This window comes from Solanum verrucosum, unplaced genomic scaffold (assembly GCF_900185275.1).
Source record: "Solanum verrucosum unplaced genomic scaffold, falcon-dt-bn FXZP01000032.1, whole genome shotgun sequence".
In the NCBI taxonomy this organism is placed as follows: Eukaryota; Viridiplantae; Streptophyta; class Magnoliopsida; order Solanales; family Solanaceae; genus Solanum; species Solanum verrucosum.
In genome coordinates this window covers 4139825-4153554 of record NW_026020569.1, presented here as the reverse complement: position 1 = coordinate 4153554, position 13730 = coordinate 4139825, and the positions used below count along the sequence as shown (strand labels likewise).

Below are 13730 nucleotides of genomic sequence, written 5' to 3'. Positions count from 1 at the left end.
TGGAATCTACTCCGGAAGATGAAAAAATTGACTCTTTCTGCCCCAAGGCTTTTCATAATTGGATTTAATAGAAAAAACTCCATTATCCCCGCCATCCCATAGCCTTATTCAATACAAGATACTTACTGATACATTTATGTCACGTATAAGAATGTCTTTGGTCATGTATAGAGTTTATCAAGTGCAAGTACAACATGTTTCACAATAAATAAGTGGTGATACAGTTACCACACATGTGTAGTCTCTTGTACATTTAAGACTAGTCAAATGCATATACAAGCATGTCCAAACACAACAAATAGGACCATGTTTACATACAACACAATTAAGCCCTGAAAGCAACCATAAGAGAGGGCTCCCACTCACCTTAAACCTCATTTATAGCAGCCAAGCCTCAATTATGGTCACCCACAGTAATATCTTGTCAGTTTAACATCAGTATGAATAACCAATCAAATTCTAGTCAAGAAAGATAAGTTCCAACCACCAAAACCTCAAAAATCCCCTGCCCCCACTCTTCCAAGTATACATATAAGCCATTTAAAAGTCCAAGGTAATATAGGTTTCCAAACCAATACAAGAACAGGTTATTTACTGAAAGTCTCTTGTACATAGTATCTTCCTAGAGAAAGTTGAGACCTTGATCACATAAATTACTTACTGCTTGGGTGCATTACATTTGCAGGTCAGCACTTCACGTCCGTTTTGCCAGGAGTGCTTAATTGTTTATCGACTAACTTTGTATCATTCCAAAGCCATGACTGCTACATAAGAACAGGTAGAGTGTTATAGATTGCTTCAAAGCTTTGACGTGTACAATTCTTCGTTCTTAGATGTGTTTTACTTCCCCTATGCCCTTTTGCAAAACCAGTATCATTATTTCTCTGAACTTTGCTTAGAACAAGTCTCAGTTTCAGTGCTGAAGCAAAGGCTTTAACTGGTTTTTTGGCTGTGGAAATTTATACCAGGAAACAGCTTTAGGTCATTGTGTCTTTTCCTGCTTGAATCTGATCTTCTTTTGATAGTCGTAAGAGTTGGCAACTGTCAACTTAGCTGAGTTGCTCATATTTCCAATACAACTACCTTTGTCTCAGCTGATCAGTAACTTTTGCAGCTTCCATTCTCATTGAGGAATTTGGCAGTAGAGAAGAATATGGACATCTTTTTGTCAGTATCTTTGAAAGATTTTCCAAGTCAACATCAATTATGGCTCTTACTTCCTCATATATATGTGATCAAGAGCCTGATCTGGTGGAGGCCTTTGCTAATTTCGCATCTATTTTCATCCGCTGCTCTCTGAAGGTTTTTGGTTACCTTTTTCCTATGTTTATATATATGTGATCACAAAATTAATTAAAATCACAGTTGCAAGTTTTAAACTTATTTTTTGTACAATAATGAATCATAGGAAAACTGATTAAATCTGCAATGTAATCCAAACCAGACAGGGTCTCTGAGAAGTACAGGTTTAGTTAAAAAGTTGATTCTTACATGTAGTAATCAAACACTGATTTTGATTATGGAACTTGAAATATGAGGAAAATAATTCCTTCAGGTGAAATGATTCCAACCAAATGCATGTTTTATTACGTATTAATATCTGATGATTTAACATTTTATGTTATAGTTTTTTATTCTTATATCACCCTTATACTTTTATCAATGGATAAAGAGTAAAATATTCCCCCAAACTATGTGAAACGGAACAAGTTTTCCCACTGTTAACTGCCCTACCCAAAGTCGTCAATTTTTCCCTTATGGGCTAACATTAGCAGCTAAAGTGCAAATTTAAACCATTTGCAAAGTTCAAGGGCAAATACAACCAGTTTAGCTCCTTTGCCTGTGATCTTTTCCAAACAAGTGTATTAGACCTAATTGTAGTTCTGTTGCTTGTTCTGTGCTTTGTGTTTCTTACCTCCCAAAAATGTCTTCCTTTCATCATCATTGCTTATATTTATTTTTGCTCTTTGTCTATCTTATCTGTTTTTCTTCTCATCTCATTCATGAAAATATGGCAGTGATATTTATGGTTTTTCCATTATTGTTTACCTATATACAGGTGCTTATTAAAAAAAAAAAAAATAGAGCATGTACGTCGTTATTTTGTTTTCATAATTAGAGAAACAACTTGTAACTTTGACACCTTCTATTCTGGATGTGTCTCAGGAAGTTTTAGTAGTTTCTGGCTCCATCCTTGAATTATCATTTCAAAAGGCAGCTATATGTTGCACTGCTATGCACCGTGGCGCAGCACTGGCAGCAATGTCATTTATGTCATGTAAGTCGGGAAAATCAGTTGAAGTCCCCACACCCATCAAATATCCTGCATAACTTTTGCTAACATTTCATTAACTGTTTTCATTTTGTGGCACCTAATTTTCTACATACTATTGATCTTTGTTAGAATATATGGAGAATATGTGCGTATATTCATACATATCTAGATTTATTGTACTTGAATAAGGAAAAAAGTTGTAGAATATTCTCTACAATTTTAGAATTGTAGAATATTTGGTCATCAAAAAGAATATTGTAGGATATTCTATAGGATATCTTCGGCAGTATTATTCAAAACATAGTATGTGAAGCGAGGGATTATTGCTTCATGGGTAAAGACATGCAATATAGAGAAGTTTGCACCTCAAACAATGGTGCACAAAGTAAGTCTAATAAGAATGTCGCTTCTTTGAATCTCAACTTTGAGGGGTTGGATTAATATTGAGATTATTGTATGTTGGATGCTGAAATTAATTATTTAATTACAATTTCATTTTAATTGTGCTAAATTCATGTATGTTTAATATTTTTTAATTCCGTTACATTGTGTGCTTCACTTCTTGCTTTTTGTTTTAAGCCCTATGGACCTTGTCACTTTTTTGCACTTTTTGGTTTTCAAAACACTGATCTTAGGAGCCCCTAGGGCTTTGGTCTTGTAGTAAGAGTGTAGCTTGTGATGTGGGGGTTAGGCACACCTTACAGGTTCAAATCCTACCACAAGTAAATGTCAGGGTTTTTAGTGAACAGATTAGAGAGCGGACTATTATCTGGAGTTTCAGACCATGCACCACTGGCCCTTGAGGATTTTTATCGTAAAAAAGATTTATCTTCAAATACTTGTATTTAATTATATTGTGTTTACTAGCTTAATATAGTTTTCCATATTGCATCACAACCTTTAGGACCCGTTTTGTAGACGGTATTAATTAGAATAGTCCATGGATTAAAATTTAGTCCAGCAAAAACTTTGTTTGGTTACTTTATTTATAACTTAATCCACGGATTAGTTATACCCCATATAAGGTCTTATTTTAACCCTAGAAAAGGGAGGGATAACTAATCTAAAGTTTTGAGAATCCTTGGATAAGACCCCTAAATGACTAAACTATCCCCCAATCCCTTTACTTAAATTTCTTTTGTAATTTAATGTCCTTTTTTATTTATATTGGAATGGTTATAAATGTTCTTTTAATTCTTCAAATTCGTTCAATGTAATTTGATGATTTCACAAACTAATATTTTTTTTCTCCATGTTTGATTTGCTATATTGGGTTGCTTTTATTTTTGGATTTTTCTTAAATGTAGTTCGTCGATTGACCACTTGAACTATTTGTTTTCTTTTTTTTAATAAGCTTTAGGTATTTGAACAATTTAAGTAGCCTTAAATCTATGTAAAGTTTAAGGTATATTTGACCAACAAAAAATCATAAATACATTGTGCTATCAATGATGTCCGTAGTGGCACATCACACCTCAAAAAATAATAATATTTTTCTTATATTTTAGTATTTAACTTGACTAGTTAAATGAAATAGAAAATTCAACAAAAATTCAAGGATATAATTGTAAAGAAGATTTTTGTAGAGTTTTATCCTCAAATAATTCAAGTGAGAAAATAGCAAACATGGCGACAACATTATTCTTCTCCTACCTAGTTAGAAGGCCACAAAAAATAATATTGTCCGGCAATTATCTACCTTGACCCAATTACATGACATAGGAAATCTCATAATAACTCAAGAGTATAATAGGAAATAAGCTTTTTATAGATTTTTAAACCAAACACAAGATTAGGTGGGAAGCAATGAAACAAACACTTGATAAAAACTAAACCATGTATTACTAATCCCTGCATTATGCATCTTTGTACCAAACGACCCCTTACAATCTTGGTAGACTCAACTATCTTCAACGACCAGTGAGCGATGCCAACCACTGTATGTTGCCACATGTCCAATGTGTTCTTTTCTTCTCTACTCCTCTCTTCAGCAATTGGTGCCGCTACTTTCTGGACGACTATTCAGGCGTTGCTCCTCTCTCAGCAAGCATTCCTGCATGTTTTAGTTGATTATATTTTTGTGATAAAATATCAAGGGATAACACAACTTTTTCAGCCCCATCCCCTTCCTCAAGTTGATGAACCTTTTCCTGACGAAATAATAATTTTGTTAATGTTGTCAAAATATCTCAGTATGAAGTGTTATAAAAAGTAGAGATTTTACAGAAAGATATGTCTTTTTCTAATAAAATAATAATATTGTTAGTATAGTGGGAAAATCTCAATATACATATATCATAAAAAGTAGAGCACTTACATGAAGATGGATCTCATGGGTGGACAAAAATTAATAACTAATATTAGTGCAGTGTCATGCACCCAAGTTGTACAAATCTTTTAAAACTCTTAAGTTCTTTTCCCTCTATATACAACATAAGAGCGTGCAGAGGTACATCACATGTTCTACACCTTCTTTTCCTCTTATAGGTCTAACTTACATCACATCTTTTACAGTTGCCGACATTGGCCACTGTACTCCAAACAGATTTAGCATTGTCCACCACAACAAGCTCTTATGGACAATGCATTAGCAAATGTCTACATCTTCACTTGAAAGTTTGCACATGAATCGCTAGCTTACACATTTTAATCTTTTTATATCAAGAGATAATTTCGTTGAAGAATGGGAAAAGCTACAAAAATAAATGCTTCTCTATGAAAGACACTCAATTGTCCATACAAATAGGAACCTCATGGGTGCATCAAAAATACATTAAAGATAAAAGGCTATTCTTCAAATGTACAAAATCATTTTGATTTCTTTGAAACCCCTTTGTTCCTCTCTCCATACAACTTATATAAGATCTAACACACATGCCTAACATATTCGTTTGATTGCCCTACTAATTAATCATCCTTTTCTGGCATTCGGGTATGGTCCACTATATTCCAAGACATCTCAATATCTTCCAGCATATTCGTGAACTACCTGGAAATGCTATAGGAGGTGGTCCACATCCTCCCCGAATTTCGCAAATGAAGCACCAACTAATATAGGTGATCCTCTTTCTCAGATTTTCGGTTGCTGCCTCTACTCCAATTGTATCCTATCAGCATCAAAAAGAACTAATGTGTCATCCGTGAATAATAGGTGAGTCACTCTAATGATGCCTTGACTTCTGAACATTGCTGAGAAGCTGCTCAAATGTCCCTATACAACTACTCTATCCATCATTCTGCTTGTTGCTCTTCCACAACTAATGTAAACATGTAGCTACCAAAAAATCTGCATGGACGGTCATTCACAAATACCGAGTATCTGACGATAGATATGCAAATTTTGATCCATTTCTCCTCTTGTACTCAAAGCTCATACTCAGCAGAATGAAATCCAATAATTCCAGTTGACATAGACATATGCTTTCTCAACGTCTAGCTTTCACAACAAATACAGTTCTCCTGGCTTACTTCCGGAGTCTACTGGTTCATTTGCCACCAAAGTTGTATCTACAATATGTCTACCTTACTCAAAGCATTCTATAAAGTAGACACTATCTTGTTCGAGACCTTTTTTAGTCTATTGGAAAGAACCTTGAAATGATCTGATAAAATCTTCTCACTAAACTAATAGGTCTATTGCCTTTGATACTCGGCGTTTCCTCCCTTCTTGGATGATGGCTGTGAAGATTCATTAAGACTTCTCTCAAAATCTCCAACCTATTAGAATGGCGCCAGTCTCCAACACCTCCCCCTTGGCCCTGCTACAGAATTGTTGGGAGAAAGCAAATGTAAAACTATCAAACTAACTTCTCATTTTCCCTGAAGTGTTGCACATACCTGCATGCATAAAGAATGCAGGAAGTGATCATACACCCATTGTTATCAACTAACCCAACCTCAAGAGCCATATATATATATATATACACAAACACACACGTGTATGTGTTAATTATATCGACCACTATTATATGCATTTTTAGCACCTAAACTTGTCAAAAGAATTCATTGCATCTTGTAACTGATGAGGTTGGAACAAATTTATTCAGCCTATTATCCAGACTAAAAAGAAAACCTCTGGAAAGCTCAAGCCGAGAGAGTACCCTCTTTCTATTTGGGGAGTTTGAAAATGTTTGACATCATTCCACCAATTATATATATTATGTAATTTACAACAACATATCCAATGCAATCCCACAAGTTGGGTTTGGAGAGGGTGGTGCGTACGCAACCTTATCCCTACCTTGTGAAGGTAGAGAGGTTGATTTTGATTGACCCTTGGCTAAAAATGCATATCAAAATCAGTAAGAAAAGGAACTACAATAGTAAAGAAGCCATGTAGAAAATAATGGAGACACGGACAATAGCAACAACACATAATACGACAACTGAAGCACAAGAAGCAACAAGTAATAAAAACAAAGAATAAGATAGTTGGAGAGTAATAATCATAATACTAACTAAAGAGAACTAGATAACACTTGACTACCTATTAATCGTCTACCCTAATCCTAGACCTCCATACCCTCCTATGTAGGGTAAATCCTCGGTAAGCTGCAGTTGTGTCATTTATTGTCTGATCACCTCTCCCTCATACTCCCTCTGTCCCTAATTACTTGTCCACTTTTGAATTGACACACCTATTAAGAAAACAATTATTGACATAGTGAGTTTATCATTTTACCCCTATTAATTATGAAGTGGATGAATTAAAAACTTAAGATTTTCAAGAAGTTCAACCTTTTTCAAAGTAATTAATTGAGGGTATAATAGGTAAAAAATTGTCCTTTCTTGATTTGTCAAAATTGACAAGTTATTAGGAACAACTAAAAAAGGAAAAATGGACAAGTAAGTAAGGACAGGGGGAGTACTTCTTCAGCCTACCTCTACCTCATCATACCCACCATAGCCAACCTCTCACACCGGCTCACTGAGGCATTTGTGCATCTCCTATTCACACCTTGTATAGAATATCTTTGTTCGTAATCCTATCTCTCCTAGTGTGCGCACACATCCATCTTCACATCCTCATTTCCGATTCTTTCATCTTTTGGACGTGCGAATTCTTGACTAGCCATCACTCTTCCCCATACAAGTCTAAGAACCATTTAATAAAACTTACCCTTAAGTTTTGGTGGCACATCTTTATCACACAAGACATTAGATGCAAACCTCCATTTCATCTTTTCTGCTACGATGCAATGTGTAACATTATCTTCAATCTCCGCATTCCTTGGTTTATTGATCCAAAGTACTTGAAACTTTTTCTCTTGGAGATGACTTGTGTCTGAATAGTCACTTTCACATCTGCCTCATGAATTACGTCATTGAACTTGACTCCAAGTATTGTCTTAGTCCTACTCAACCTGAACCTTTATAGACTTCAAGGTCCGTCTCCAAACCTCCAGCCTAGCATTAACTCCGTCATGTATCTCGTCAATTAATACGATGTCATTTGCAAATAACATACACCATGGCACCTCCGCTTGGATGTGCCGCATCAGTTCATCTATCATCAAGGCAAATAAAAATTGGCTAAGGGTTGATAACTGGTGCAACCCTATTAGTTCTTGGTAATAACACATATTTCCTCACCGTTACATCACTTTTTCCCAAACTTTCCTAGTGTGACTTAGCAACTTGATACTCTTATCCGATAGTTGTTGTAATTCTGAATATCACCCTTGTTCTTGTACTATGGGATACTTGTACTCCACCTCCATTCTTCAGCCATTTTTGACATCCTAAAAATAAAGTTAGATAACACAGTTAGCCACTCCATGACTGCTATTCTCTTCAAATTTTAATTTTATTGGATATTTTTTAATCGCCAACTTCTTGTCCATTATTTATTGTTTTTTCCATTACTACGTATATGATCCACAAGGCACACTAACTACTTAAGTTTTGTGTCCGGTCAAATATCATAAAAATAGGATCCGAGCCTGTGTAACTCTCTACTACCTCCCACACCTCCTCCTCCCAATTGCCCTCTCCATCCACTCCCTCTTCTTATCCCAAATTTGCTTAAATTGCATCCCTCATGACTTTTTTCTCCAATCTACCTCTTCCATAAATAAACTTGGTAGAACCCCACTATAGCCTATTATACAGTCTCTCATGTACACACCACCCAATCTACCTCTATCATCTCTGTAAAATTTCTCCTATTTTTCACCTCTATCCTGAAAGAAATTAGTATTAGAGTTCCCCTACTCCAACCATAATTTAATGGGAAACTTGCAAAAATAGCAAACATTAGGCCTTAAATAGGACTCTATAGATATAGTTTGCTTAATAATGGATAATAGCAAAATGTTAGGGGAGGGGGAAGGAGAGAGGCAGGCAATATCGAGGAGAGAGTGTATTTTTTCGCTGATTTTGGAGAAAAAGAATACAAATACGAATTGATTTATATCAAAATGAATACATATTAAGAGGAGAGAGGCGAGCGAGATCAAGAGAGGGAGGAGAGATAATTGTATTTTGTATTTTTTTTGCATTGTATTCTGTATTTTGTATCAATTGTATCTTGTCAATTGTATTTGAAATACAACAAATACAACTTTATTCATCCTCTCTTTGATTGGGTACAAATATATTTGACAGAGAGGATATAAATGCATGTTGTATTCGTATGAATACAAATATAATTGATTCAAAAAATACAAAATACATTTTTTTGAATACAATTGAAATAAAATACAAAACTCTCACCTATATTTGATTGAATACAATTGATACATAATAAATTTAAATGTATTTCTTCTTATTGGTAGGAGAGAGAAAAACAGAGAGAGAGAGGAGAGGGCAAGAGAAAGGGAGGACAGGCAAGGGAGAGAGTGAGAAAGAGGAGAGGGCAAGAGAGAGAGGGGAAGTGTTTTTTGTAAAAAGAACATATTGCTCTTTTTTATAATATTTTGAAACTACAGTTATTTCCCATAAATAAGTTGCTAATTTTGACTAGTTTGATAATTTTCCCAAATTTAATGCCCTCAATTTTTGTTTCCAACTAGTTTCTTAGAGTGGCCAAACTAGCTAACACCCTCTTCAATTCCTTTTTTCTCTCTTCCTCTCTTACCTCCCAAGTCCTTCTGCCCTTCAACCATCATTGGCTTCCCTAATTTATCAGAATCCCCTTCATTTTCACCTCAACCCTCCTAAACACCTCCTTATTTCACACTTATCTCCCCTTGCAACAATTTCAATTTTTTGGCATTTTGACTTGTCAGTAACCGGATGACCATTCCACCATCCCATCATCTATCTCCAAAGTTTGTCACTTAAACACATGTTCTCGGATCTGTAGGGGGAATTTGTGTGTCTTCCTCTGCTTCATCCAACAAAATTGGAAAATGGTCCACAGTCAATCTAGGCAAAGGGGTTTACTTGGAACCGTCTCTTCCCATGCAGTGGATAACAAAAACCTGTCAAGTCTAGAACTTGATGTTGAATCCTCTGTTTGACCCATATTGACACATGTTTGTTAATCTTTTTTTAAAAAGTTTCCTGCTATTAGAATAGACCCATTGCTGCAAAGCATGTGAGAAAACATGTTTTTTTTCGACGTTCTGAGAATCCAAACTGGTAGGTGTGGGTAACTAGTGTCCTCACATTTTTAGTCGCCTGTGTAAGAAGAATTTTGTTCAAAAAAATTTATTTTCATCTCTTTGCATTTCCAACTATCCCTTTGGACAATATGATATTCTTGTTATAAAATAATAATTCTATAAGGTTCTAGAATTCCTCTTATCTCCTAATCTTGTAGATTTCTTCTGAATGTCAAATTCCACAAGGTTTCTCTATCTTGAAACTTGTGAACTTGATGAATTGTCGTGTCCATCTTACTTGAGCTGCTGAAGGTGATTGGAACAAAAATGCTTAGGCTGTCGTCACTGAACCATCTCTGCTACCCTATCCAGCAATATGTTAAATGTCGAAACTTGCTACATTAAATATTTCCAATACGATCTGCTATTAATGAGAACCACAAGTCATAGTGAAACATGAAAATATCTTGATCAGATCCTTATCCATAATCTAAATCTTGTGAAGTCCATTAGATAGTGCACCATAATGAATTTTCACATTTTTTTACATGATTTGTTATGTCTGTTGAGTATAGCCTATTCATCATATCGAAATTTTCTTCTGATTCTGACCTTTAGTAAAAATGCGGTTGTATACATCTAATGATTTGTTATTCTAGTCTAAATGAGAAACTCTTAACTTGATATTGTGCTTCAGGTTTCCTAGAGACTGGCTTAAATGCTTTGGTTGAATCCCTTACGCATGGTTCTGAACTGGAAGGCATAGTTGGTATTTCTGATAGTTCAATTGATGCTATGGCAATACAAGTCATATCTCACAGCGGCGATGGCCTAGTGTCAAACCTAATGTATGCTTTACTTGGTGTTTCTGCAATGTCAAGGGTAAATTGAACCAGCTCATGTTTATTCCTCGAGATACTATAGAAAGAACTGGTAGCAATCAAGTTTGGTGCAGGTTGCTTTGTATCAAAAGCATTTATTTTGCAAGTATGCCGTTGGTTGCTAGAGTCTTATCTTTGAATTACAATTCAAATGTCATATATGCAAGATCGTGTAGAACCAATTTTGCCAGAATGGAATCCTTTTTCACTAGGAAATATTATCATGAGGATCAAGTGGCTCGCTATTATTTGTGGAGCATCCTAAGCCATTTGGAACAAAAGCAGGAGTCTTTGAACACTACAGTTGGATGATTTCAATCTTTATGGTCTTTTTGACAATGTTGTCGTTTTCGCTAACACTGTTCCCTTAACAGGTTCACAAGTCTGCAACACTTTTGCAGCAATTGGCTGCTATGTGCAATTTAAGTGAAAGAACCACCTGGAAGGCTCATCTTTGTTGGGATTCCTTACATGGATGGCTCCATTCTGCAGTCAGTCCTCTCTCTCTATCACTATTTATCTATCTCTCTCCTAAGTGCCTTTCTCATTTATTTTATCAAAACTGATCCTGCTGCTCATGCACAGCAAACTTCCTAGAAGGAAAGCAGCACTTATATGAGCCTTATGAAATGGTCATCATTTGTTACTTCTATAAGAAAAAATGTTTTTCTTACATATTAGCTTTATTCAGTGTGCTATTCTGTCACTTATTTCAACCCCATTAGCAGGTTGATTCTCTTTCCTTCTCCAGATGTGATATTGCTACTATGATAAGTTGAGAGTTGCATTGAGACAATATTTTTGTGGGGAGAGTTGTATCAAAACACTCTTTTGTGTGACCAATAATCGTTTTCCAGGTACACAATTTACCAGCTGAGTACCTAAAGCATGGCGAAGTAGAGTCTTTGGTCCCTCTCTGGATTAAAGCACTTGCTGCTGCTGCTTCAGACTATATTGAGAGCAGGCGAAACGTTGGAGGAACAAGTGATTATGGGCATATGCAAGGTAAAGGGGGGAGAATTCTGAAGCGTTTAGTGAGAGAATTTGCTGATGGGCATCGCAATTCTCCAAATTTTACTTGAAATTTGAGCAATTGCTGCCATAGGTTCAATAATATTGGAACTGCGGCATCTTCATTCTATTTAAGTTGAGTTTTGTCCTGGAATGCAGAATCATTCTTCTCCAGGAGTTTCAACTTCTTGGAAAATTTGTGCATTTTTTGTACCAATGTACATTGTACAGTATCCCCAATTTTGTAATATAGAAATCAGTCTTGTAATACACAACATATCAACGAGGCACTGATGGCCCATTTATGACAATTGGTTAGTAGGGTAAAAGAATCATCAAAAGAGAAATAAAATGGAGGATAATGATTATTCTAACAAATCTTACTTTCCAAAGTCGCCTTTTTGGTTGTTGGAAGACTTTCTTATTTAATGTCTGAATGTGAATTGGAGGATCTCCTTTTTAAGGAGGGTATATGGATGGGAGAGAAGGGGTGGCTAAGGGTAGAGAAGACTTTTGTCCGGTTTATTTTTACCGTCTAGCACAATTGATATGCATTTAGCTTCTTTTTTTTGTTTGGGGTAGGGGAGTTTAAAATTTTATAATCTATCATGTGCTTATGTTGCAGAACATTTGGCACAATTGAAATTGGTACCGAGGATGACACTAATGCATTTTGCACCAACCACTAATGATTAAATATTAAAAAGTAGGACTATACTGATAAAACAAAAATATAAAGGTTAAAAACACACCTAAATTATCTCATTTTTTTAAGTTTCATACCTAAACTAGTGAGATAGTGTGTTTCATATATAAACTATCACTTATTAGTTTGAGAAACACATTTCTCTCTTTTATAACACTCTTACCATAGTGTGTATTGTGTAATATACTCTCTTTAATTTAAAAAAATTATCACATCACACTCCACATAGACAAAATATTCCACCTTGACAAAAACTAAATAAATTATGTGTTAGTTAAAATCAAAGATTAAAAATTATTATCCCAAAAAAATACTTTTTTCTATAAAATAAAATGTAAAATATTTTTCTTACCCCATTTCATCACTTCCTCTCAAAGTATTTAATTTTGTTTACTTCCCCATCTTCAAATACTAATTTAGATATTATTATATTTAAAAAATTACCCACTCCACCTAACCTTCCGCTTTCAAATTTTTTCTCGTTTTGTGTTAGATATTACGTATCGAAAATACTTTTTTACTTGCTGCCACACGACTTTTTTAAAAAAAAATTATTTATGTTATATTCGGTACACAAGTAGAAAAATTATTCCTAAAAACATATGTACATATCTAACACAAAATGAGAAAAATGTAAAAAATAAATAAAAATAATTAGGAGCAGAGAGTTAAATAGGATGTGATAGAATTTTTATTTTTAAAAAAATAAAATAATATCAATTTTTTGGGGGGAATGAGTGGGCGGGTGGTTGTGGGGTGAAGTATGATTTTTTATAAAAGAAATTTAAAAAAAATAAAAGGATAGAGGATTGTTGGGTCGGGGGGGGGGGGGGGGGGAGGGTGGAAAGGGTAAGAAAATTAATTTAAATTTTATTTTTAAAAAAATATTAATTTTCGGAATAGTGATAATTTTTAATTAATATTAATAGTTTATTATTTAATTTTTGTCAAGGTGAAAGATTTAATCCAGGTGGAATATTATGTGTCAATGTTTTTTCAAATAAAAGAGAGTGTTTAGTTTAGGTATGAAACTCAAAAAAAAAGGATAATTCAGGTGTGTTTAGTTTAGGTATGAAACTAAAAAAAAAAGGATAATTCAGGTGTATTTCTGACACTTACCTCTAAAATAAACTCAAACTTAAAAAATAGTTAGAAAAAAGTGTACTCTGCTGGTGTATCTAGAGTTCATGATTCTAAAAGACCATTTAATTCTCTGTTTAAGGCTATGTAGTTGATTAGGTTGCAGCCAGAATCATATGCGCCAGCACCAGACAGAGGAAACCAGAACATTAATTACACTAGTAAAACAA

The 13730-nt window shown here is 34.7% G+C and overlaps 1 protein-coding gene across 3 annotated transcripts in view; it reads left to right on the top strand.

Moving 5' to 3' along the window:
• The window catches only part of LOC125810643 (transportin MOS14), a 75564-nt gene extending 63425 nt beyond the window's left edge, over nt 1-12139 (top strand). For 2 of the 3 annotated variants that reach the window (XM_049490110.1, XM_049490111.1), the window contains 6 exons: nt 686-778; nt 1115-1302; nt 2167-2278; nt 10520-10704; nt 11078-11194; nt 11561-12139. In XM_049490110.1, coding sequence (XP_049346067.1) covers nt 686-778; nt 1115-1302; nt 2167-2278; nt 10520-10704; nt 11078-11194; nt 11561-11785 — 920 coding nt within the window. In that variant the 3' untranslated portion in view covers nt 11786-12139. Of the gene's footprint in view, nt 1-685; nt 779-1114; nt 1303-2166; nt 2279-10519; nt 10810-11077; nt 11195-11560 lie in introns of those variants that run through there. The other variant, XR_007441881.1, reaches the window with a different exon arrangement.
• The last annotated feature ends 1591 nt before the right edge of the window (nt 12140-13730 follow it).